This window comes from Heptranchias perlo, chromosome 3, assembly GCF_035084215.1.
Source record: "Heptranchias perlo isolate sHepPer1 chromosome 3, sHepPer1.hap1, whole genome shotgun sequence".
Taxonomy (NCBI): Eukaryota; Metazoa; Chordata; class Chondrichthyes; order Hexanchiformes; family Hexanchidae; genus Heptranchias; species Heptranchias perlo.
In genome coordinates, this window is record NC_090327.1 from 50,301,892 (window position 1) to 50,324,678 (window position 22,787).

A 22,787-nucleotide genomic window follows, 5' to 3' on the forward strand; every position below is an offset into this window, starting at 1 on the left:
CATCATGGGCTGCACATAAACTTTTAAACAAAGTTCTTATTAATCTGCATCTATCTCAAGCTGAGGCTATTAACCGATCTTGGCCTTTAACTTTAGGAATTCTACACTAATGAGGCTAACCTGCCCCATCCAAAAAAATTATTAAATAGGATAAATTAATGAGTAAGAAATATAAATGCAAATAGAACGGAGTAGCCTAGATTTTGCAGGCTGAATATAACAGGCTGCATTTTGGACAGCTCTGCAGTAGGATATTTAACACACGGATAAAAATACAGAAAATTTTATTTTTTTTAAACATTCAAAAATATAAAAGTGGTAAATAATTAGAATGAGATATTTTACAAGGACAAATTGATTAAAAGGTAATATAAATTAAATGGGAACAATGTGCAAAATCACTCAAGCAGCGAGTTGTTTACTTAACTGCAAAAGTTTGAAACCTCAGAAAGACAACCAGCAGAAGGTGACACCAGTTATTTCAGTGACTGTACACCACTTAGCCAGAGTGGCTGGAGCTCTCACTGTGTATAATTTTCATTGTGTTGTGCATCAGTTTCCATGTTAATTTAATTTTGTATAACACTGAATTTTAGAATTAGTTTGGGAATCATTCTAGTTGTCTTGCAGCTGGCACGTGGCAATAGAACATGGGCAAAATTTCTAACGTGCCTATAGGACGCAAATCAATCCTGATCGGCTCAAACCCCCTATGTTAACTTTATAAAGAAAAGGGGCAGAAATTGAAGTTAGACCATTGTTAAGGAGCCTTGCTACACATGAGCTCAGGGTGCAGAATTGATTGTTGTAGCCCCATCTCCAAACCAAGCACATGTATGGTGAGGTGTTGCATTGACAATGGAGCCTTGTAATTTCTGTAAAATTATTCTCATGGTTATTTATTACAATGCAGACAATCAAATGGGTGAATTTATTTTCTTTTAAATAGTATTCTTTTAAAAATTACATTTAACATTAAAAAAATTAAATTGTGAAAAATATTAATTTCCCTACTATTTTCTTAAAAATGTGTGCAAGAAGTTTTTCTGAAGGCTGGGCTTGAGTTCTGCTACATTCCCTGAGCTTCCCTGATTCAGCTGGGCACCATTATAGAGTTCTGAAAAAGGCATCCCAAGAGCCAACCACCACACTGACATTCCCCTAATGCTACAACACACTTGTATAGGGCACCCATACAAGCTCTGCTCCTGCTTCTAAGATCCTTTCAGGTGCAGGTTATTGCATGCCAAATCCCAATCTCCTCTTCTCACCCTTCCTCTCCTACACTCAGCCCAAGTGGTGCCAGGCCCAAACTAGCTACTCCATTCTCTTACCTTGAAGCCAAGTCTCAGCCCCAAAGTCCCAACTTCTTTCTCATCTGTGTGTGTTGTGTATCTCATGCCAGTTGCTATCTCATTACAAAACAATGATAAGGCATCAAAATTGATTCAGCAGAAAAGTAACATGTGTAAAAGCCATATACAAGAGAGGAGACAGACACAAAACAAACAGATACATGTACCACAACGAAAAAAAAGTTAAAAATAAACTGAGAATCATTTGTCTGTGAGCAATGCCACAAGAGATCAACTAGTGCTTAAACAAAATTAATAAGTGGTGAATAAAACAAATAAAAATAAATGTGATCTTAAAATAAAGCATTTTCACAGTAAGTTTAAAGTCTCTAGGATAGATCTTAATTTTGTGCGATAGTGTAAAACAGGTGATAATGTAAAACAGGTGATAGTGGGTCAACGGAAGTAAAAATTGGGAGATGTAAAACGGGCTGCCGACTTGCTGTCACCCAGTTTTACACTACCGCACAGTCAGATCTACCCCTCCGTGTCTGCACAGGATACTTCTACTTCTCATTAAACATCTAACTGATGGAATCAAATGATCCTGAATTCTTGTTGCAAAGAGTTTGTTGATTGTCCAGCTTTAGTTCATTCATTATTTTCTGTTAAAATTAAACCAGATAACAAGTGTTAGTTTCACATTACTGAACTGCATGCAATCAGCTGCTGGTCATTACAGTACATGACTTGAATGGAAGGGAGGCGGCTCATGTGGAGCATGAACATCACCATAGACTTGTTGGGCCAAATGGCCTGTTTCTGTGCTGTAAAATTCTATGTAAATCTGTTTACTTCTGAACAAAATGTCCTCCTCTGACATCCAAGAACTCAAAAAGAAAGTATTTTTTAGGCATCACCTAGGGCCCATTTAAGATTGTATCTCCATGGAGAAAGGCTCACTTGAACTGCACCAAATTCAAAAGAATTCACAAAAGGTGGCTAGTTATTACATTTTACTTCATTTTTATTTTGGTCTTAAGTTGTACGGTTTATGTCAGCCATAGCCAAAACCCTACATTTCAACTCACATTTAATTTGGTTCAGTGGATTTAGTGCCACTGGATGAATGTTTAAATTGGTCAATTTTAATTTGAAATGGCAAAAGAATGGATGTAAATAGAGAAATATTTCACCCACTGCTAATTGAATGAGGTGAAAAAAATAAAATGCACGGTCTGGGGTCGATATCTATAGCTGCTGTCAATCAATTGATAGGTGCAAGTCAAGCAGCATAGCTTATCTTCATCAGCTTCTACTTACCAAAAAATCTTAAAACTGCTGCTTCCCATCATATAGCCCCACTAAGAGAGGACGGTCATCCAACCAAGAAAAGTTAAGTAGGAGTGATCCTAGGAGATTCAGTCTATTTTGCAGTGAAAACTCATTCTCACAACTTGTGTTGCTCTATCAGAGACTATGGACCTGCGAAAACTTGCAATCTGCTGATGTGGAGAGATTCTGACCCTGCTGGAGTTCCTGCGCTCAGGAAGTTTGAATAAAGCAGATGCCCATTCCTGTGTGGGTGCACCTTGGACACCGACTAGAGGGCAGTGGAACAAAATATGCTCCTGGGAAGTCACTTTCAGTATGAAGCCGACGGAGTATATGTAATAAATTAAATGATCTACAGGTTCAAATTCAAATTGGAGGGTATGACTTGATAGCTATTACTGAGACATGGCTGCAGGATGGTCAGGATTGGGAACTAAATATACCGGGGTTATAAGGTCTACAGGAGAGATAGGGAAAATGGAAGAGGGGGAGGAGTAGCCTTAATGATTAGAGATGAAATCACTTCAATGATAAAGGAGGATATAACGAGGGGTAAGCAGCCAACAGAGACCTTATGGGTTGAATTGAGAAACAGGAAAGGATCTAAGACTATAGTGGGAGTTGTGTATAGGACCCCTGGCAGCAGCTCTGAAGTGCTAGATTGTATAAATGCAGAGATTAGACAAGCGTGTAGCAAAGGCATAGTGGTCTTAATGGGGGATTTTAACCTTCACATAGATTGGGAAAAGCAGACTAGCAACTGTCAGAAAGGTAGTGAATTTCTTGAGTGTGTCCGGGATAGTTTTCTACAGCAGTATGTCCTGGAGGCAACAAGGGGGCAAGCCATACTAGTAATGAGTAATGAACCAGATTTAGTTGACAGCTTAACTGTGCGTGAACATCTATCCAATAGCGATCATAACGTGATCGAGTTCAATGCAGTATTTGAAAGGGAAAAAAGTGAATCAGCTGCTAAGATTCTAGACTTGGGTAAGGCCGACTTCAATGGGATGAGACAGAGAGTGTCCACAGTAAACTGGGCAAATCTGTTAATGGATAAAACGACTGATGATCAGTGGGAAATGTTTAAAGAAACATTTAACGAGATACAGAACCGGTTTATACCCCTGAGGGGCAAGAACTCTACTCGCCAAAAAAAACAGCCATGGACAACTAAAGAGGTAAGGGAAAGTATAAGACATAAGGAAAGGGCATACAAAAAGGCAAAAAATGGCACAGATCCTGGCGAATGGGAAAGATACAAAGATCAACAAAGGGTCACAAAACAGATTGTAAGAGCTACAAAAAGAGAGTATGAAAAGAAACTTGCAAGGGATATCAAAACCAACACGAAGAACTTTTATAGTTACATTCGGAAAAAGAGGGTGGTCAGGAGCAGTGTTGGCCCCTTAAAAACTGAAAGTGGGGATATTGTCATTGACAATGGGGAAATGGCGGACATGTTGAACAATTACTTTGCGTCAGTATTTACAGTCGAAAAAGAGGATAGCATGCCAGAAATCCCAAGAAAACTAAAATTGAATCGGGGACAGGGACTCAATAAAATTAACATAAGTAAAGCAACAGTAATGAAGAAAATAATAGCATTAAAGAGTGACAAATCCCCAGGACCAGATGGTTTCCATCCTAGGGTTTTAAAGGAAGTAGGTGAGCAGATTGCAGATGCCCTAACTATAATCTTTCAAAGTTCTCTAGATTCAGGAACTGTCCCTCTAGATTGGAAAATTGCACATCACTCTGCTTTTTAAGAAAGGAGGGAGAGGGAAACCGGGGAATTATAGACCAGTTAGACTAACATCTGTTGTGGGGAAAATGCTGGAGTCTATAATTAAGGATAGGGTGACTGAACACCGAGAATTTTCAGTTAATCAGAGAGAGCCAGCATGGATTTGTGAAAGGTAGGTCGTGCCTGACAAACCTGATTGAATTTTTTGAAGAGGTGACTAAAGTAGTGGACAGGGGAATGTCAATGGATGTTATTTATATGGACTTCCTGAAGGCATTTGATAAGGTCCCACATAAGAGACTGTTAGCTAAGATAGAAGCCCATGGAAAAGTACGGACTTGGTTAGGAAATTGGCTGAGCGAAAGGCGACAGAGAGTAGGGATAATGGGAAGGTACTCACATTGGCAGGATGTGACTAGTGGAGTCACGCAGGGATCTGTCTTGGGGCCTCAATTATTCACAATATTTATTAACGACTTAGATGAAGGCATAGAAAGTCTCATATCTAACTTTGCCGATGACACAAACATTGGTGGCATTGTAAGCAGTGTAGATGAAAACATAAAATTACAAAGCGATATTGATAGATTAGGTAAATGGGCAAAACTGTGGCAAATGGAATTCGATGTAGACAAATGTGAGGTCATCCACTTTGGATCAAAAAAGGATAGAACAGGGTACTTTCTAAATGGTAAAAATTTAAAAACAGTGAATGACCAAACGGACTTAGGGGTTCAGGTACACAGATCATTGAAGTGTCATGAACAGGTACAGAAAATAATCAATAAGGCAAATGGAATGCTGGCCTTTATATTTCGAGGACTGGAGTACAAGGGGGCAGAAGTTATGCTGCAGCTATACAAAACCCTGGTTAGACCGCACCTGGAGTACTGCGAGCAGTTCTGGGCACCGCACCTTCGGAAGGACATATTGGCCTTTGAGGTAGTGCAGCGTAGGTTTATTAGAATGATACCTGGACTTCAAGGGTTAATTTACGAGGAGAGTTTACACAAATTGGGGTTGTATTCTCTGGAGTTTCGAAGGTTAAGGGGTGATCTGATCGAAGTTTATAAGATATTAAGGGAAACAGATAGGGTCGATAGAGAGGAACTATTTCCGCTGGTTGGGGATTCTAGGAATAGGGGGCACAGTCTAAAAATTAGAACCAGACCTTTCAGGAGCGAGATTAGAAAACATTTCTACACACAAAGGGTGGTAGAAGTTTGGAACTCTCTTCCGCAAACGGCAATTGATACTAGCTCAATTGCTAAATTTAAATCTGAAATAGATAGCTTTTTGGCAACCAAAGGTATTAAGGGATATGGGCCAAAGACAGGCATATGAAGTTAGATCGCAGATCAGCCATGATCTTATCAAATGGCGGAGCAGGCACGAGGGGCTGAATGGCCTACTCCTGTTCCTATGTCCTATGTTCCTACGACTGGCTACAAAGGTCTGGTGATTTTTGAATCGGCTCTCTTTAGCAGACGACTGACTTCAATGCATCTATATTCAAACTTCAGGAGTGCTGCAAGCCAAGGCCCAGGCCCTTAAGCCCCATTTCTATCGTTCACAGTTACTGTAGGCCTGTATTTTGCCAATGTGCAGTACCTCAGGTGCACAGGAAGAGTGAACAGCAGGGAATCTGGCAGGTGAAGCTATCCACCCTTCCTCTAGCACACCAGATCTCCATGGAACAGACAGTATTTCCATCTGCCCCCGGGAAAATCTCCTGGCTATGATCTTTGGAGTGGGGATCCAGCATTATCTGGGCCCGCTAGTCAACTTCTGCCAGACTTCTGCCCCAAGTATGTTGTTGGCCATGAGGAAATTCAAAAAGGTGCAACATGTAAATCAGGAAAAGGAACCAAGGAAGGAACCTTCCCATACTCCGAAAGTGACCATGCAGGGGTAGGAGGAGGAGTATTATTTCTGGAGATTTGCTGACTATAATGAGACAGACAGGATTGGAACCAATCAACCAGGTCCCAGGTTTGACTGAAACAAAAACAGAAAATGCTGCAAACACTCAGCAGGTCAGGCAGCATCTGTGAAGAAAGAGAAAAAGTTAATGTTTAAGGTATAATCCTTCCTCAGGCCTCAAGGAGTTCAGACAAAGGGTCATACCTAAAACATTAACTTTTCTCCTTTCGCCACAGATGCTGCCTCACTTGCTGGGTGTTTCCAGCATTTTCTGTTTTTGTTTCCGATTTCCAGCATCTTCAGTATTTTGCTTCTTGGTTCCTGATTTGACTCTTGGTTTATGCTGAATTAACAAATCTCAGTCAGGGAGAATTTGATCTATTACAATTGAGTTCAGTGTACCTGAGATAGGAAGAAAATAGGTCAGCCAGGGTTAGCCATTTTTTTTAAACAGTATCCTGTGATTCTGCTGAAAAATGCATGTATGTGGGAACTAAAACTAAAACAGGATCAGGCTCGGTTCTTGTTTTCAAATCTCTCCATGGCCTTGCCTCTCCCTATCTCAGTGTCCTCCTCCAGTTCTACAACCCTCCAAGATCTCTGCGCTCCTCTATTTCTTGCCTCTTGCGCATCCCCGATTTTAATCGCTCCACCATTGGTGACCGTGCCTTCAGCTGCCAAGGCCCTAAGCTTTGGAATTTCCTCCCTAAACCAATCCACTTCTCTCTCCTCCTTCAAGATGCTCCTTAAAACCTACCTCTTTGACCAAGCTTTTGGTGACCTGTCCTAATATCTCATGTGGCTCGGTGTCAAATTTTGTTCGATAACGCTCCTGTGAAACGCTGTGGGACATTTTACTACATTAAAGACGCTATTTAAATGCAAGTTGTTGATGATAATGGTTTCTGTTGTCAAAAAGCCTGCTAATACTCACTGTCTAGGCTCATGTGAATAATGGTCAAAGGCAAAATAACAGAGTTTTTAGCAACAGATCCAGACGAATTATCACTTTCTTGAGAAGAGAAGTCGGAGGAAGAAAAACAATACGAGCAGTGGAAGGTGTTATCTGGGGCGAGAAATGCATGGTGCCAATGTGTCTAATAGCAGCTTCTAATAGCAGCCAATCCACAACCCCAAAGCCAAAAAGAAACTGAAAGGGAAGTCAGAAGAGGGAAAGAAAGTTAGTACAAGTAAAAACAAAAGTGAGGAAAAGAAAAGTGAGTAACAAAAAAGAAACTAAATAACTGGTGTATTACTGCATAGGAACGATGGTTGAGTGCAAAGATAACAGAGAGCCAGCAAAATAGAAAGATACAGTCAGAAACACAATTTGATTTTGATCATTGGTACTGAATTGGCTGACTGAATTTTGGGTATGTAATATATTAATAGCTAATGCATTTAATTGTACACAGGAGATCATTTTCTTTGGAGATTTTTGATAACTTACATTTCTTAGTCTTTGTATAAATTGTTCTTCTAGTTCATTCACATGCTGGTTAGGGATAGTGATACCCCAGCGTTGTAGTTCCATTAACATTTCCTTCTTGCTGTATAGTACAGCTGGGTCCAAAGAATTTTTATTAATGAGTTCCACCAAACACTGTTTATAATGGATTCTGAAATGAAGATGAGAGCGCTGTGTCAAATAAAAGTCTTTGGACACATTTATTAATAAGTCTTTATATTTTTCCCAAGTGCGGTTTTCAACTGTCAAATTCGATTTGCAATATTTTGTTTAAACAAAAAATATCTCATGGTGAAAAACTTGGCCAGTCTTATTTTGGTTAGGTATCAGTTTAAGAAAGTAAATACTGTTCATTAAAAATAAAATGCAAGCATTTCTACGTTAAAATTAATTGCAAGAATAGTTTTACATTTTAAAAACAGGATGTTTTGAGACAATGATTATGATAACAGCAGCAACATAAACATCTCAGTGCTTTACAAGGGGTGAGGTGGATACTGAACGGAGAGGAGAGATTAAGGAGCAAACCTTGAAGAGATTGGTTTTAAAGAGTCCTTTGAAGATGAGAAAAGAAGTGGCTAGATGAACTGATTTTGGAAAAGTATTCCAAAATAAAGGGATATAATGACTGAAGGATAAGGCGTTGATGAGTAGGGAAAAAGCTGTAATCCAGAGTTAGAGGAGTGGAGGCTGTGGGCTGGGGCATATGGCTGGAAAATATCATTCTGATGTGATGAAGTGAAGAAGGAGATCCTACAAATTGATTTGCTGAGGCACAGGGACTTAGTGATGCTTTGCAAGGACAGGAATCGTGCTGCAATGCTCTGAATTACCTGAGGTTGTGGATAGCAGAGCACAGCAAAGAAGGTATTCAAGAACTCAATCCTCAAGATGATTAGGAACAGTGGTAGTAGGGGAAGATAAAAAGAGTCATGAGTTCACATAGGTCATGTTTGGAAAGTAGAAAGTGGCAGTAAACATAACAAATGAGACATGGGGCAAAAATATCTCAGCACTGAACAGAACACTGGTTGCACACCATCAAATTTAACCTGAGCAGCCAGCTTGGAAAGTTAATGTTGTCAGGAGTCAAAAGGGATGACTTCAGTTTGTTAACAAAATGGCGCACCCCAGCATTGTGTCAGACAGGGAGTTGGACAGTACAGAAACAGCCTTGGACTCCATGTTTTTGGTGCAGAGATAGAGTTGGATGTCACCAGTATACAAGTGGAAACTGACCTCATGCTTGTGAATAATGTCGCTGAGTGGTTGCATGTAACTGAAGAATTGGAGGGGACCAAGGGTGGAGACTTGGGGCACACAGGAGGTGAATTAGAAAATTTGTTCCTGCATTCAGTGCTCATAAGTATGGTGAGATGATTAGTGGGCACTGTCAAAATTCAATTTCAAGCTGCATAGTGACTCTCAGGGATGAACCTCATATCTTTCAATGACAGTCAAACCTGGGTACTTAGAAATAGACAGGTGTCAGCCGTGGCTCAGTGGTAGCTTTCTCGCCTCTAAGTCAGAAGGTCTTGGATTCAAGCTTACTCTAGAGACGAGCACATAATCTAGGCTGACACTTCAGTGCAGGACTGAAGGAGTGCTGCACTGTCAAGAGGTGTCATCTTTTGGATGAGATGTTAAACCGAGGCCCCATATGCCTTCTCAAATGGATATAAAAGAGCTCACGGCACTACTTCTTCTGGTTTCCTGGCCAATATATATCCTTCTGCCAACATCACTAAAACAGATTATCTGGTCATTTATCTCATTGCTATTTGTGGGACCTTGTTTGTGCAAATTGTTGCCATGTTTCCCCATAGTTTATTACGATAACCGGGGCACAACTGTACAGGAAATAATGGGGGAATGCAGAATTCAGTCTCCTCTGTAAGCAACTGAGATACAAGATTAAACATAATGCATGGAGATAAAAATCTATACCATCACCTTTTGGGTCTGACTTGGTGATTTCCAAATATTAGAATCATCACAAATGGACTATTGTAAAGCTTTTAAGTACTATTTTCAATAAGTCGGAGGTACTATAGTTGCCTCAGACCATCTTTAGCAGACTCAAGTTCAGAGAAATGTCAACTAAGATTATCATTTCACTTACTTGCAGAAGCCCGAGTAACCTCTAATTGAAGTGTGTCCACATTGCTCATCTTTCAGACCACATGAGGTTTCTCTCTGCTCCATTACCTTACATTTACCTAAAGAAGCACAATGTTTATCATGGAGAAGAAAGTTATGCAATCCACCGGTGAAGATTACATTTGTTGATATTTACAGAAAAAGTTGGATTCAATTTTATTGCCCCATTACTATTGGATGCAGCATAAATGCAAATAGGGTTTTTCTTCATTTCACACAAAAAAGTTCATTCTGTATTATGGATTTATGTGAAGCAGACAAGTATAGAGTTATCATTTACATGTAAATCTAGATCATCACAAAATGTCATATGTCCAAAAATGTTTCTCTGTTAGAATTGAAAATATTGGTATCACACTATTCAGTGCAACAATATCTGTATTGCTGGGTAGCCATCTGTCTAATCTTAAAATATGATTTCATAAAAATTTTAAAAAGTGATTTTTCCTTTTTCTGTACACTTCCCTTGTTCTGTGGTTAAAAAAAAATCCCACAGAGCCACTATTGGGGTTGGGAAGCAATGATTTAAATTGAACACTATTAACTTCTGTCAAATATTACAGTATCTGGTGTGTGTATATAGATATATATAAAAAAGACAAGATTCTCTATGCTAAACTACCTGTGAGCAACACCATGGGCAAGCTACTCATTAATGTCAAAGGACACATAAAATTAAGGGTGCACAGAATGTCCATACAAATTATATTCTTATGCAGTATACTACCCCCCATTATTAAAAGCTAATAGTAATTACCTTCCACCTGTCCTAGACTGGTATCTGTAATAAAGGCAGTCAAGGAAATACCCTCCATCTGTATGAAAAGAAATCACACATAAGAAAGTGCCAAAAAAAGCCAACTGTTTTGGTATTCAATAAAGTATAATATGACTCAAGAAGAATATGACTGTAGAAGGGACACCTTTCACTATAAAACTGTGTGGACATACTGATAAATGTTGTCCTTTGAGAAACCTTCTCTCCCCATATACAGATCCTCCACTTCAAGTCGCGGTGTGGAGTTGTGGCAAACTAGCAATCCACTGACTCACTGACGAGTCCTGACTGCAAGAGGCTCCACGGGGAATCTCTTAGATCAGTAGCTAGACTGGCATGATTCATTATCAGCCATTTACTGCTCCTACCAGTTAGGGGTTTTCTAAATGTTATCTCTCATACCTAATGGCGAGCTTGGGAGGGAAATCAAGGAGTAGTCTGTATTGAATGTCTTCCCTCTACGATAATGTTTCCTCTTGTTAAATTATTTTAAATGCATTTACAATACTTTAGGCAGAGTAAAACATCAAGATATTAGATACGACTCACATTTAATAGCTGCTGCAGCCGTTCCACACTCCAGTCTCTGAGGTGATAGAAACAGTCCCGGGGATGATGTGCATGCAATCCCTTTGTATGGCAGTTACTCAGGAATGCACAAGCCTGTTGTAATCAAATGTATTGAAAATAATTATTGTATAATTATATAAAGCAAGCAGTTTCTATTATCTGGATATGGCTTTTAGCAAAGAGTACACAAAGTAAAAATATACAAAGTTAAATCAAAAAGGGGCAACAAAAGAAGCAAGATTAAAAGGGGACTAGCTGATTGAAGTATACTTCAGCTGGAGGCTGTGAGGAAGCCAGTTCTCAGAGGAGACTAATCATAGGATAGAAGATATTAAAGGTGGGTTTGGGCATAGCAACTGTATACAGGAACCAGAGGCCAAGAAAAAGCAGGCACTGGGGATTATGAAACAAAGTAAATCTACCTACATCAAGATGTATTTAAACAAATTAAAATTCCACCATGGTAGGTTGTGAAACTGAACTGAATAACTAGTAATTTGTGGGTTGTTACCAGAAAAAAATACCATGAAAGCTTCTAGATTATCATGAAAATCTAAATAGATCATTAATGTCCTTCAGGGAAGTGAAACTGCCAGTCTGACCTACATACTACTCCAGTTCCATACCATGTGGTTGACTCTTATTGCCCACCCCTTATTGCTCTGAGGGCATAAATGGCTGTCATGCCGGTTTCGCCCAGAACAGTAGTAGACACGGGTACAATTTTGTCTTTTAAAAAGCATTTGGACAGTTACATGGGTAAGATGGGTATAGAGGGATATGGGCCAAGTGCAGGCAACTGGGACTAGCGTAGTGGTATAAACTGGGCGACATGGACATGTTGGGCCGAAGGGCCTGTTTCCATGTTGTAAACGTCTATGATTCTATAACAATTAATACAAAAATGAAATAAGGTGCAGGAACTGGAGACGATTCTGGCTGTAAGGAACGACAACATAGTGGGAATAACTGAAACTTGGCTAACTCCAGAGGATAGTAACAAATAAGCATATAGATAGAGTGGACAGAAAAGAAGGCAGCACAGCCCTATATGTCAGAAGACATGGGTGGTAGATGAAATTGATCCTGCAGGAGGTAGAAAGTTACACAATGAGCTTTTTTTTGTTTTATTCGTTCATGGGATGTGGGTGTCGCTGGCAAGGCCGGCATTTATTGCCCATCACTAATTGCCCTCGAGAAGGTGGTAGTGAGCCGCCTTCTTGAACCGCTGCAGTCCGTGTGGTGAAGGTTCTCCCACAATGCTGTTAGGAAGGGAGTTCCAGGATTTTGACCCAACGACGATGAAGGAACGACAATATATTTCCAAGTTGGGATGGCGTGTGACTTGAAGGGGAACGTGCAGGTGGTGTTGTTCCCATGTGCCTGCTGCTCTTGTCCTTCTAGGTGGTAGAGGTCGCGGGTTTGGGAGGTGCTGTCGAAGAAGCCTTGGCAAGTTGCTGTAGTGCATCCCGTGGATGGTTCACACTGCAGCCACAGAGCGCCGGTGGTGAAGGGAGTGAATGTTTAGGGTGGTGGATGGGGTGCCAATCAAGTGGACTGCTTTGTCCTGGATGGTGTCGAGCTTCTTGAGTGTTGTTGGATCTGCACTCATCCAGGCAAGTGGAGAGTATTCCATAACACTCCTGACTTGTGCCTTGTAGATGGTGGAAAGGCTTTGAGGAGTGAGGAAGTGAGTCACTCACCGCAGAATACCCAGCCTCTCACCTGTTCTTGTAGCCACAGTATTTATATGGCTGGTCCAGTTAAGTTTCTTGTCAATGGTGACCCCCAGGATGTTGATGGTGGGAGATTCGGCGATGGTAATGCCGTTGAATGTCATGGGGAGGTGGTTAGATTCTCTCTTGTGGAGATGATCATTGCCTGGCACGAATGTTACTTGCCACTTATGAGCTCAAGCCTGGATGTTGTCCAGGTCTTGCTGCATGCGGGCACGGACTGCTTCATTATCTAAGGGGTTGCGAATGGAACTGAACACTGTGCAATTATCAGCAAACATCTCCATTTCTGACCTTGTGATAGAGAAAGCTATTCTGGTTAGACATCTCTGCATGAAAAAAAAATCCAGCTTATCCCTAGGGTTATGCTACAGGCTAACCAGATTACCATAAGGAAGAAGACAGCTTGCTCTACGAAGGGATAGGAGGAACATGAAAATTTCAAGTCAGAGTTGGTTACTTTGGTTACAGAAGAGCTCCTAGAAAGACTAGCTGTGCTTTAAGTAGATAAGTCACCCGGTCCGGATGGGATGCATGCTAGCTTGCTGAGGGAAGTAAGGGTGGAAATTGCGGAGGTACTGGCCACAATCTTCCAAACATCCGCAGATACGGGGATGGTGCCAGAGGACTGGAGAATTGCAAATGTTACACCTTTCTTCAAAAAAGGGTGTAAGGATAAACCCAGCAACTACAGGCCAGTCAGTTTAACTTCAGTGGTGGGGAGATTTTTAGAAACGATAATCCGGGACAGAATTAACAGTCCCTTGGACGAGGGTGGATTGATTAGAGAAAGCCAGCACGGATTTGTTAAAGGCAAATCGTGTTTAACTAACCTGTTAGAGTTTTTTGATGAGGTAATAGAGAGGGTAGATGAGGGCAATGCAGTTGTTGTGGTGTATATGTACTTTCAAAAGGCGTTTGATAAAGTGCCGCATGGTAGGCTTATCATCAAGATTGTGGCCCATGGAATAAAGGGGACAGTAGCAACATGGGTACAGAATTGGCTAAGTGACAGGAAACAGAGAGTAGTGGTGAACGGTTGTTATTCGAACAGAGGGAGGTGTACAGTGCTGTTCACCAGGGGTCAGTGCTGGGACCACTGCTTTTCTTGATATATATTAATGACTTGGACTTGGGTGTACCGGGCACAATTTCAAAATTTGCAGATGACACAAAACTTGGAAGGGTAGTAAACAGTGAGGAGGATAGTGATAGACTTCAAGAGGATATAGACAGGCTGGTGGCATGGGCGGACACGTGGCAGATGAAATTTAAAGCAGAAAAATTCAAAGTGATATATTTCAATAGGAAGAAAAAGGAGAGACAATATAAACTAGAGGGCACAACTCTAAAAGGGGTACAGGAACAGAGTGATTGATAGGTTGATTCCAGGGATGGGGGACTTTAGTTACGTGGATAGAGCAGAGAAGGAGATTTAATAGAAATGTTCAAAATCATGAAGGGTCTAAACAGAGTAGATAGAGAGAAACTGTTCCCATTGGCAGAAGGGTCAAGAACCAGAGAACATAGATTAAGGTGATTTTACACAGCGAGTGGTTAGGATTTAGAATGCACTTCCCCACGGGGCGGTGGAGGCAGATTCAATCATGGCTTTCAAAAGGGAACTAGATAAGTACTTGAAAGGAAAAAATGTGCAGGGTTACGGGGATAGGACGGGGGAGTGGGACTAGCTGGATTGCTCTTACATATAGCCTGCGCGGATTTGATGGGCTGAATAGTCTCCTTCCGTTCTGTGACCTTTCTATGATTCTAATGTAAAGCATGACGACGTCATGATCCACTCGAGGCGGTGCTCATCTTGACCTGGTATCTGAGTGACTCAGACAATATACAGGAAATAAAGTTGTAGCATCCTTGGGGGATTGGGATCATTTACGTAAAAGGGGCAGGCACCTGTGCCATTTACAGTACTCCCTGGGCATTCGCCCCACAGGAAGCTAGAAGTATCAGAGCACCACACTGTTGTTCCATTGGGGTGTGGGCTCGCCATTCTAGCCGTAGAGTTGAACTTTCTAAAAAAGGTCAACCAAATATGACATCAAGAAGCCTTATGCAAAACAGAGGTCAACGAGGGTCAAAAGGAAAACCCTGCAGTGGGTGCAGTCATGCCTGACACAAAGGAAGAATGTTGTGGCTATCAGAGGTCAAACATCACAGTCCCAGAACATCATTAGAATCCCTCAGGGAAGTGTCCTCGACCCAATCATCTTTGACTGTTTCATCAATGACCTTCCTTTCATCATTAGGTCAGGAGTAGGGCTGTTTGCTAACGATTCCAGATTGTTCATCTCCATTCACAATTCCTCTGATAATGAAGCAGTCCATGCCTACCTACAGCAGGACTTGGAGAATATCCAGGCCTTGGGCTGACAAATGCAGGTAACATTTATGCCACATCTTGAACAAGAGAAAGCCCAGTGATCTCTCTCTGACCTTTTACGGCAGCGCCATTGCCGCAGTCCCCACCATCAACATCTGAGGGGTCACCACTGACCAGAAGCTTAAATGGACCAGCCATATCAACATCACAGTTATAAGAGCAGGACAGAGGCTTTGTACTCTGCAATGAATGGCTCACCTCCTGACCTCTCACAGCCCTTCCACCATTTACAGGAAGAACATGACTGATTACTCACCACTTGGCTGGATGCGTGCAGCCACAACATTCAAGAAGCTTAATACCATCCAGCCAAACTAGTAAAAGGCAAATTTACGAATGATGTCAGGAAGTCTTCAAAGAGTGATAATTAAATGGTTTGGACTTCTAGATACAGCAGTGAAAGCAAAAAACATAGAATCATTCAAGAAACAACTGGATGCTACAATGGGGGAGGGAGCTTTAGAGTTTTTCCAGATGGATGAACTAACATGAGCCAAATGGCCTTTGCTACAAATTCGGGGTCTTGCCTTGGATACTCTCTCGGGTACAGCGATGCTAGTCACTCCTGTAAATGGTCTGAACGCCTTGTGTTTAGGCATGTGCTTATACTGCCCAGTATCTAACCATACAACAGTGTAACCTGGGAGTGTGACAACAGAAACCCCATGTGATCTGAAATGTATACTCATATCTTTTGCAGGCATGCTTCTTCAATCTCTTCGAAGGGGGACCAAGAAAATACTTTGCTGAGACCTGCTTTATTTCACAGCAAGTGAACATACCGAACAGCAGTCACGATCAGATTGACTTAGTTCAATCAGTGCAACATATCTTTGCGTAATAATACAAGATAACGAACACGCTCTGCTTCCCCACATTAGTATATCATCATATAGCAGAGAGGCCTGGACTAGTAGTCTGGAATCATAAGTTCAAATCCTGCCAGGGCAGCTGGGGAATTTAAATTCAATTAATTAAATAAAATCCGGAATTAAAATACTAGTATCAGTAATGGTGGCCATGAAACTACCGGATTGTCGTAAAAACCCATCTGGTTCACTAATGCCCTTTAGGGAAGGAAACCTGCCGTCCTTACCTGGTCTAGCCTATATGTGACTCCAGACCCACAGCAACGTGGTTGATTCTTAACTGCCCTATTAAATGGCCTAGCAAGCCACTCAGTTGTAAAATCTCGCTAAGTCATAAGATTAAAACCGGAGGGACCACCCGGCATCGGACCACTAGGCACCGGACACGACAAAGGCAAACCAAGCCTAGTCGACCCTGCAAAGCCCTCCTCACTAACATCTGGGGACTTGTGCCAAAATTGATAAGGCATTTAATATGGTCCCATATAAGAGACTGTTAGCTAAGATAGAAGCCCATGGAATCGAGGGAAAAGTACGGACTTGGTTAGGAAATTGGCTGAGCGAAAGGCGACAGAGAGTAGGGATAATGGGAAGGTACTCACATTGGCATGATGTGACTAGTGGAGTCCCGCAGGGATCTGTCTTGGGGCCTCAATTATTCACAATATTTATTAACGACTTAGATGAAGGAATAGAAAGTCTCATATCTAAGTTTGCCGATGACACAAACATTGGTGGCATTGTAAGCAGTGTAGATGAAAACATAAAATTACAAAGCGATATTGATAGATTAGGTGAATGGGCAAAACTGTGGCAAATGGAATTCAATGTAGACAAATGTGAGGTCATCCACTTTGGATCAAAAAAGGATAGAACAGGGTACTTTCTAAATGGTAAAAAGTTAAAAACAGTGGATGTCCAAAGGGACTCAGGGGTTCAGGTGCATAGATCATTGAAGTGTTATGAACAGGTGCAGAAAATAATCAAGAAGGCTAATGGAATGCTGGCCTTGATATCCAGAGGACTGGAGTACAAGGGGGCAGAAGTTATGCTGCAGCTCCACAAAACCCTGGTTAGACCGCACCTGGAGTACTGTGAGCAGTTCTGGGCACCGCACCTTCGGAAGGACATATTGGCCTTGGAGGGAGTGCAGCATAGGTTTACTAGAACGATACATGGACTTCAAGGGTTAAGTTACGAGGAGAGATTACACAAATTGGGGTTGTATTCTCTGGAGTTTCGAAGGTTAAGGGGTGATCTGATCGAAGTTTATAAGATATTAAGGGGAACAGATAGGGTGGATAGAGAGGAACTATTTCCGCTGGTTGGGGATTTTAGGAGTAGGGGGCACAGTCTAAAAATTAGAGCCAGACCTTTCAGGAGCGAGATTAGCAAACATGTCGATACACAAAGGGTTGTAGAAGTTTGGAACTCTCTTCCGCAAACGGCAATTGATACTAGCTCAATTGCTAAATTTAAATGTGAGATAGATAGCTTTTTGGCAACCAAAGGTATTAAGGGATATGGGCCAAAGGCAGGTATATGGAGTTAGATCGCAGATCAGCCATGATCTTATCAAATGGCGGAGCAGGCACGAGGGGCTGAATGGCCTACTCCTGTTCCTATGTTCCTATGTCCCAATGTCCCAAGACCAGTCAAGCAACAGCCTGACATAGCCATACTCACAGAATCATACCTTTCAGCCAACATCCCAGACTCTTCCATCACCATCCCTGGGTATGTCCTGTCCCACCAGCAGGACACACCCACCAGAGGTGGCGGTACAGTGATATACAGACAGGAGGGAGTGGCCCTGGGAGTCCTCAACATTGACTCCGGACCCCATAAAATCTCTTGGCATCAGGTCAAACATGGGCAAGGAAACCTCCTGCTGATTACCACCTACCGCCCTCCCTTAGCTGCTGAATCAGTCCTCCTCCACGTTGAACACCACTTGGAGGAAGCACTGAGGGTAGCAAGGGCACAGAATGTACTCTGGGTGGGGGATTCAATGTCCATCACCAAGAGTGGCTCGGTAGCACCACTGCTGGCCGAGTCCTGAAAGACATAGCTGCCAGACTGGGCCTGCAGCAGGTGGTGAGCGAACCAACACGAGGGAAAAACCTACTTGACCTCGTCCTCACCAATCTACCTGTCGCAAATGCATCTGTCCATGACAGTATTGGTAGGAGTGACCACCGCACAGTCCTCGTGGAGACGAAGTCCCGTCTTCGCACTGAGGATACCATCCAACGTGTTGTGTGGCACTACCACCGTGCTAAATGGGATAGATTCAGAACAGATCTAGCAGCTCAAAACTGGGCATCCATGAGGTGCTGTGGGCCATCAGCAGCAGCAGATTTGTATCCCAGCATGTTCTATAACCTCATGGCCCGGCATATTCTTCACTCTACCATTACCAACAAGCCAGGGGATCAACCCTGGTTCAATGAGGAGTGTAGAAGAGCATGCCAGGAGCAGCACCAGGTGCACCTAAAAATGGAGGTGCCAACCTGGTAAAGCTACAACTCAGGACTACATGCATACTAAACAGCGGAAGCAACATGCTATAGACAGTGCTAAGCGATTCCACAACCAACGGATCAGATCAAAACTCTGCAGTCCTGCCACATCCAGTCGTGAATGGTGGTGGACAATTAATCAACTAACGGGAGGAGGAGGTTCTGCAAACATCCCCATCCTCAATTATGGCGGAGTCCAGCACGTGAGTGCAAAGGACAAGGCTGAAGCATTTGCAACCATCTTCAGCCAGAAGTGCCGAGTGGATGATCCATCTCGGCCTCCTCCCGATATCCCCACCATCACGGAAGCCAGTCTTCAGCCAATATGATTCACTCCACGTGATATCAAGAAACGGCTGAGTGCACTGGATACAGCAAAGGCTATGGGCCCCAACAGCATCCCAGCTGTAGTGGTGAAGACTTTTGCTCCAGAACTAGCTGCGCCACTAGCCAAGCTGTTCCAGTACAGCTACAACACTGGCATCTACCCGATAATGTGGAAAATTGCCCAGGTATGTCCTGTCCACAAAAAGCAGGACAAATCCAATCCGGCCAATTACCGCCCCATCAGTCTACTCTCAATCATCAGCAAAGTGATGGAAGGTGTCATCGACAGTGCTATCAAAGGACACTTACTCACCAATAACCTGCTCACCGATGCCAAGTTTGGGTTCCGCCAGGACCACTCGGCTCCAGACCTCATTACAGCCTTGGTCCAAACATGGACAAAAGAGCTGAATTCCAGAGGTGAGGTGAGAATGACTGCCCTTGACATCAAGGCAGCATTTGACCGAGTGTGGCACCAAGGAGCCCTAGTAAAATTGAAGTCAATGGGAATCAGGGGGAAAACTCTCCAGTGGCTGGAGTCATACCTAGCACAAAGGAAGATGGTAGTGGTTGTTGGAGGCCAATCATCTCAGCCCCAGGACATTGCTGCAGGAGTTCTTCACGGCAGTGTCCTAGGCCCAACCATCTTCAGCTGCTTCATCAATGACCTTCCCTCCATCATAAGGTCAGAAATGGGGATGTTTGCTGATGATTTCACAGTGTTCAGTTCCATTCGCAACCCCTCAAATAATGAAGCAGTCCGAGCCCGCATGCAGCAAGACCTGGACAACATCCAGACTCGGGCTCATAAGCGGCAAGTAACATTCGCGCCAGACAAGTGCCAGGCAATGACCATCTCCAACAAGAGAGAATCTAACCACCTCCCCTTGACATTCAACGGCATTACCATCGCCGAATCCCCCACCATCAACATCCTGGGGGTCTCCATTGACCAGAAACTTAACTGGACCAGTCATATAAATACTGTGGCTACAAGAGCAGGTCAGAGGCTGGGTATTCTGCGGTGAGTGACTCACCTCCTGACTCCCCAAAGCCTTTCCACCATCTGCAAGGCACAAGTCAGGAGTGTGATGGAATACTCTCCACTTGCCTGGATGAGTGCAGCTCCAACAACACTCAAAAAGCTCGACACCATCCAGGACAAAGCAGCCCGCTTGATTGGCACCCCATCCACCACCCTAAATATTCACTCCCTTCACCACCGGCGCACAGTGGCTGCAGTGTGTACCATCCACAGGATGCACTGCAGCAACTCCCCAAGGCTTCTTCGACAGCACCTCCCAAACCTGCGACCTCGACCACCTAGAAGGACAAGAGCAGCAGGCACATGGGAACAACACCACTTGCACGTTCCCCTCCAAGTCACACACCATCCCGACTTAGAAATATATCTACGTTCCTTCATCGTTGCTGGGTCAAAATCCTGGAACTCCTTTCCTAACAGCACTGTGGGAGAAACTTCACCACACGGACTGCAGTGGTTCAAAGCGGCGACTCACCACCACCTTCTCAAGGGCAATTAGGGATGGGCAATAAATGCTGGCCTTGCCAGCGACACCCACATCCCATCAACGAATAAAAAAAGGGAGAGAAAGAAGACAACAACCTGGGACATTTTGAAAACATCTGAATGAGCACTTAAAGGCTAGATTAACAAAAGAAAAGGTTACTAGTTAATCCTCAATGGGAGATGGTACAATGCAGATGGTTAGAGAAGAAAAAAAAGGGAGAAAAGTGTTACAATAGGACAACATGAGTTGTGCATTACTTAAATATCAAATGTTTTGAATAAACATAGTTTTCAAATAGGAATCCACAACTCATTATCACAATGACTAAAAGTCTAGTAAATGTTCTTTGGGTTAATTGTATGATTTCTATCAATGAGTGTTAATTGTATTCAGTTGGTGGGTATCAATTGGGGACTCACTTGTATCCTTTTTATAGGAGAGCTTAGGTAGGATGTAGGGTGTATGCAAGGGGAATCTCTATGAATAAAGGCTTGGAAACAACCAAAGTTCAGGCTCTAGTATTCTATCCTTCACCACATGGCTATCCAATTTTAACACATTGGACCTGCAAAAAGCAACCTTTATATTATAGATAAAAGTGAAAAGCACAATAAAAACACAAAAATATTTTATGAAAGAAAGCACATTCAAGGATCTGGAGACAGTAACAACTTACCGATCCAAATTTAAAGGGTCTCTTACAGCCACCACAGAATTGATAGTGACATTCTGTGCAATTAAAATGAATACAACCTCCTCTGGATAGGTCAAATCGAACTCTGCAATTAGGGCACTCTAATGCAGACACAAAATATACAATGAAAGAGAATAAGAACTCACACCGCAGGCCAAAAATGTCTGAAAATACATCAAACAGACATTATATCATTAACTCAAGAACACAGATGTCACCCCATATAGGGAAGATTTCTGCTGTTCGCTATTTACAGAGAAAATGCATGTATACAGAAGACATTTATGATTTCAATATAAATGGAAAAAACAACAAAAATCTACTGCCATAATGGTAAACAACTATAGCCAATCTTTTGCACCTAGGAAACTTAAAACTATTCATATCGGTCACACCTCTTGAAAGGGTCTCAACACTCAGGTGTTCCAGTAATGATTTTAGCCCTTAAACTATGAACAGTACAGGAAAATTCATGACTCTATGACCAATTGGTTCTGTAAGTTTTCAGCTCACAAGCTGAGAGACTGAAACAAATGCAATTACAGTAATAAATGCACTCGAATGTCATAAATAACTTTGTTACTTAATAGAAATAAAATATGCAACTTAAATAAAAAACATTAACACTTGTACTGATATCCTTTCCCCCATTCTCTGTCCTATTTTAACTATTCTTTATCTAGTATAACCTATTCTAACGTATTCCTTAATTTGGAAAAAAAAATTAAAACCATTTATATTTGTCTTGTATCTTCTGACACCCTGTCCAGCATTCTTTTTGGGGATAGGAGCAACTTAGAAAAAAACTGACATCTGTTTGACCAAAAAATGCCTCCAAAGGCCAATTTTAAAAGCTAACTGAATGGCAAACGTTGACCCATGATTACATCATCGTTGCACACTTATCATTGGATTTTTTTAAAATGTCAAAACAGTAAAGTGCTACATGACAAGCTACCTTGTCAATAGCCCACAGAATAAGGGCATAATTTGATGACTACATTTGTCTGTGGCATGCTAAAAATGTTAATCTATAATCATCAGCTGCTATTAAGTGCAATTAATTACCTATTCCATTTTTGGTGAGGTAGTTGTCTAGTTTGCTTGCCTGATACTCAGGGTTATTCTGCTCCTTCCACAGCTTAAATTTTTCACAGCTGATTCCTTCATGCTGTTGCTCCCACTGAGTAAAAAACATGAAGCATCTTTGGTCATAGTTCTGTGAAATCTCCAGAATAGCTGGAATGCAGATCAATTAAACACAAAAAAATTGTACAGTACTACAGATTACTTACAGGAATCTTGCATTGGAAGCATGTGCTTTTTTTACAAGAAGGACAATCCATTCTCAATCTATCTATCTCATGCAACAGTCCAAAGGAACACTGAAAGAAACAATGCAACATTTAACATAGAAACTAAGTTCTGAA

General features: G+C 42.0%; 1 protein-coding gene across 3 annotated transcripts in view; it reads right to left on the bottom strand.

The window, feature by feature from the left end:
- Window positions 1-284: 284 nt before the first annotated feature.
- Window positions 285-22,787, bottom strand: part of si:dkey-181m9.8 (E3 ubiquitin-protein ligase RNF31) — a 56,021-nt gene continuing 33,518 nt past the window's right edge. For 2 of the 3 annotated variants that reach the window (XM_067975423.1, XM_067975413.1), the window contains 8 exons: window positions 22,653-22,742; window positions 22,426-22,540; window positions 21,340-21,458; window positions 11,256-11,369; window positions 10,686-10,743; window positions 9,891-9,987; window positions 7,751-7,919; window positions 286-1,960 (listed from right to left, as the gene is read on the bottom strand). In XM_067975423.1, the coding sequence (XP_067831524.1) occupies window positions 1,880-1,960; window positions 7,751-7,919; window positions 9,891-9,987; window positions 10,686-10,743; window positions 11,256-11,369; window positions 21,340-21,458; window positions 22,426-22,540; window positions 22,653-22,742 (843 nt within the window). In that variant the 3' untranslated portion in view covers window positions 286-1,879. Of the gene's footprint in view, window positions 1,961-7,750; window positions 7,920-9,890; window positions 9,988-10,685; window positions 10,744-11,255; window positions 11,370-21,339; window positions 21,459-22,425; window positions 22,541-22,652; window positions 22,743-22,787 lie in introns of all 3 variants that reach the window. The other variant, XM_067975405.1, reaches the window with a different exon arrangement.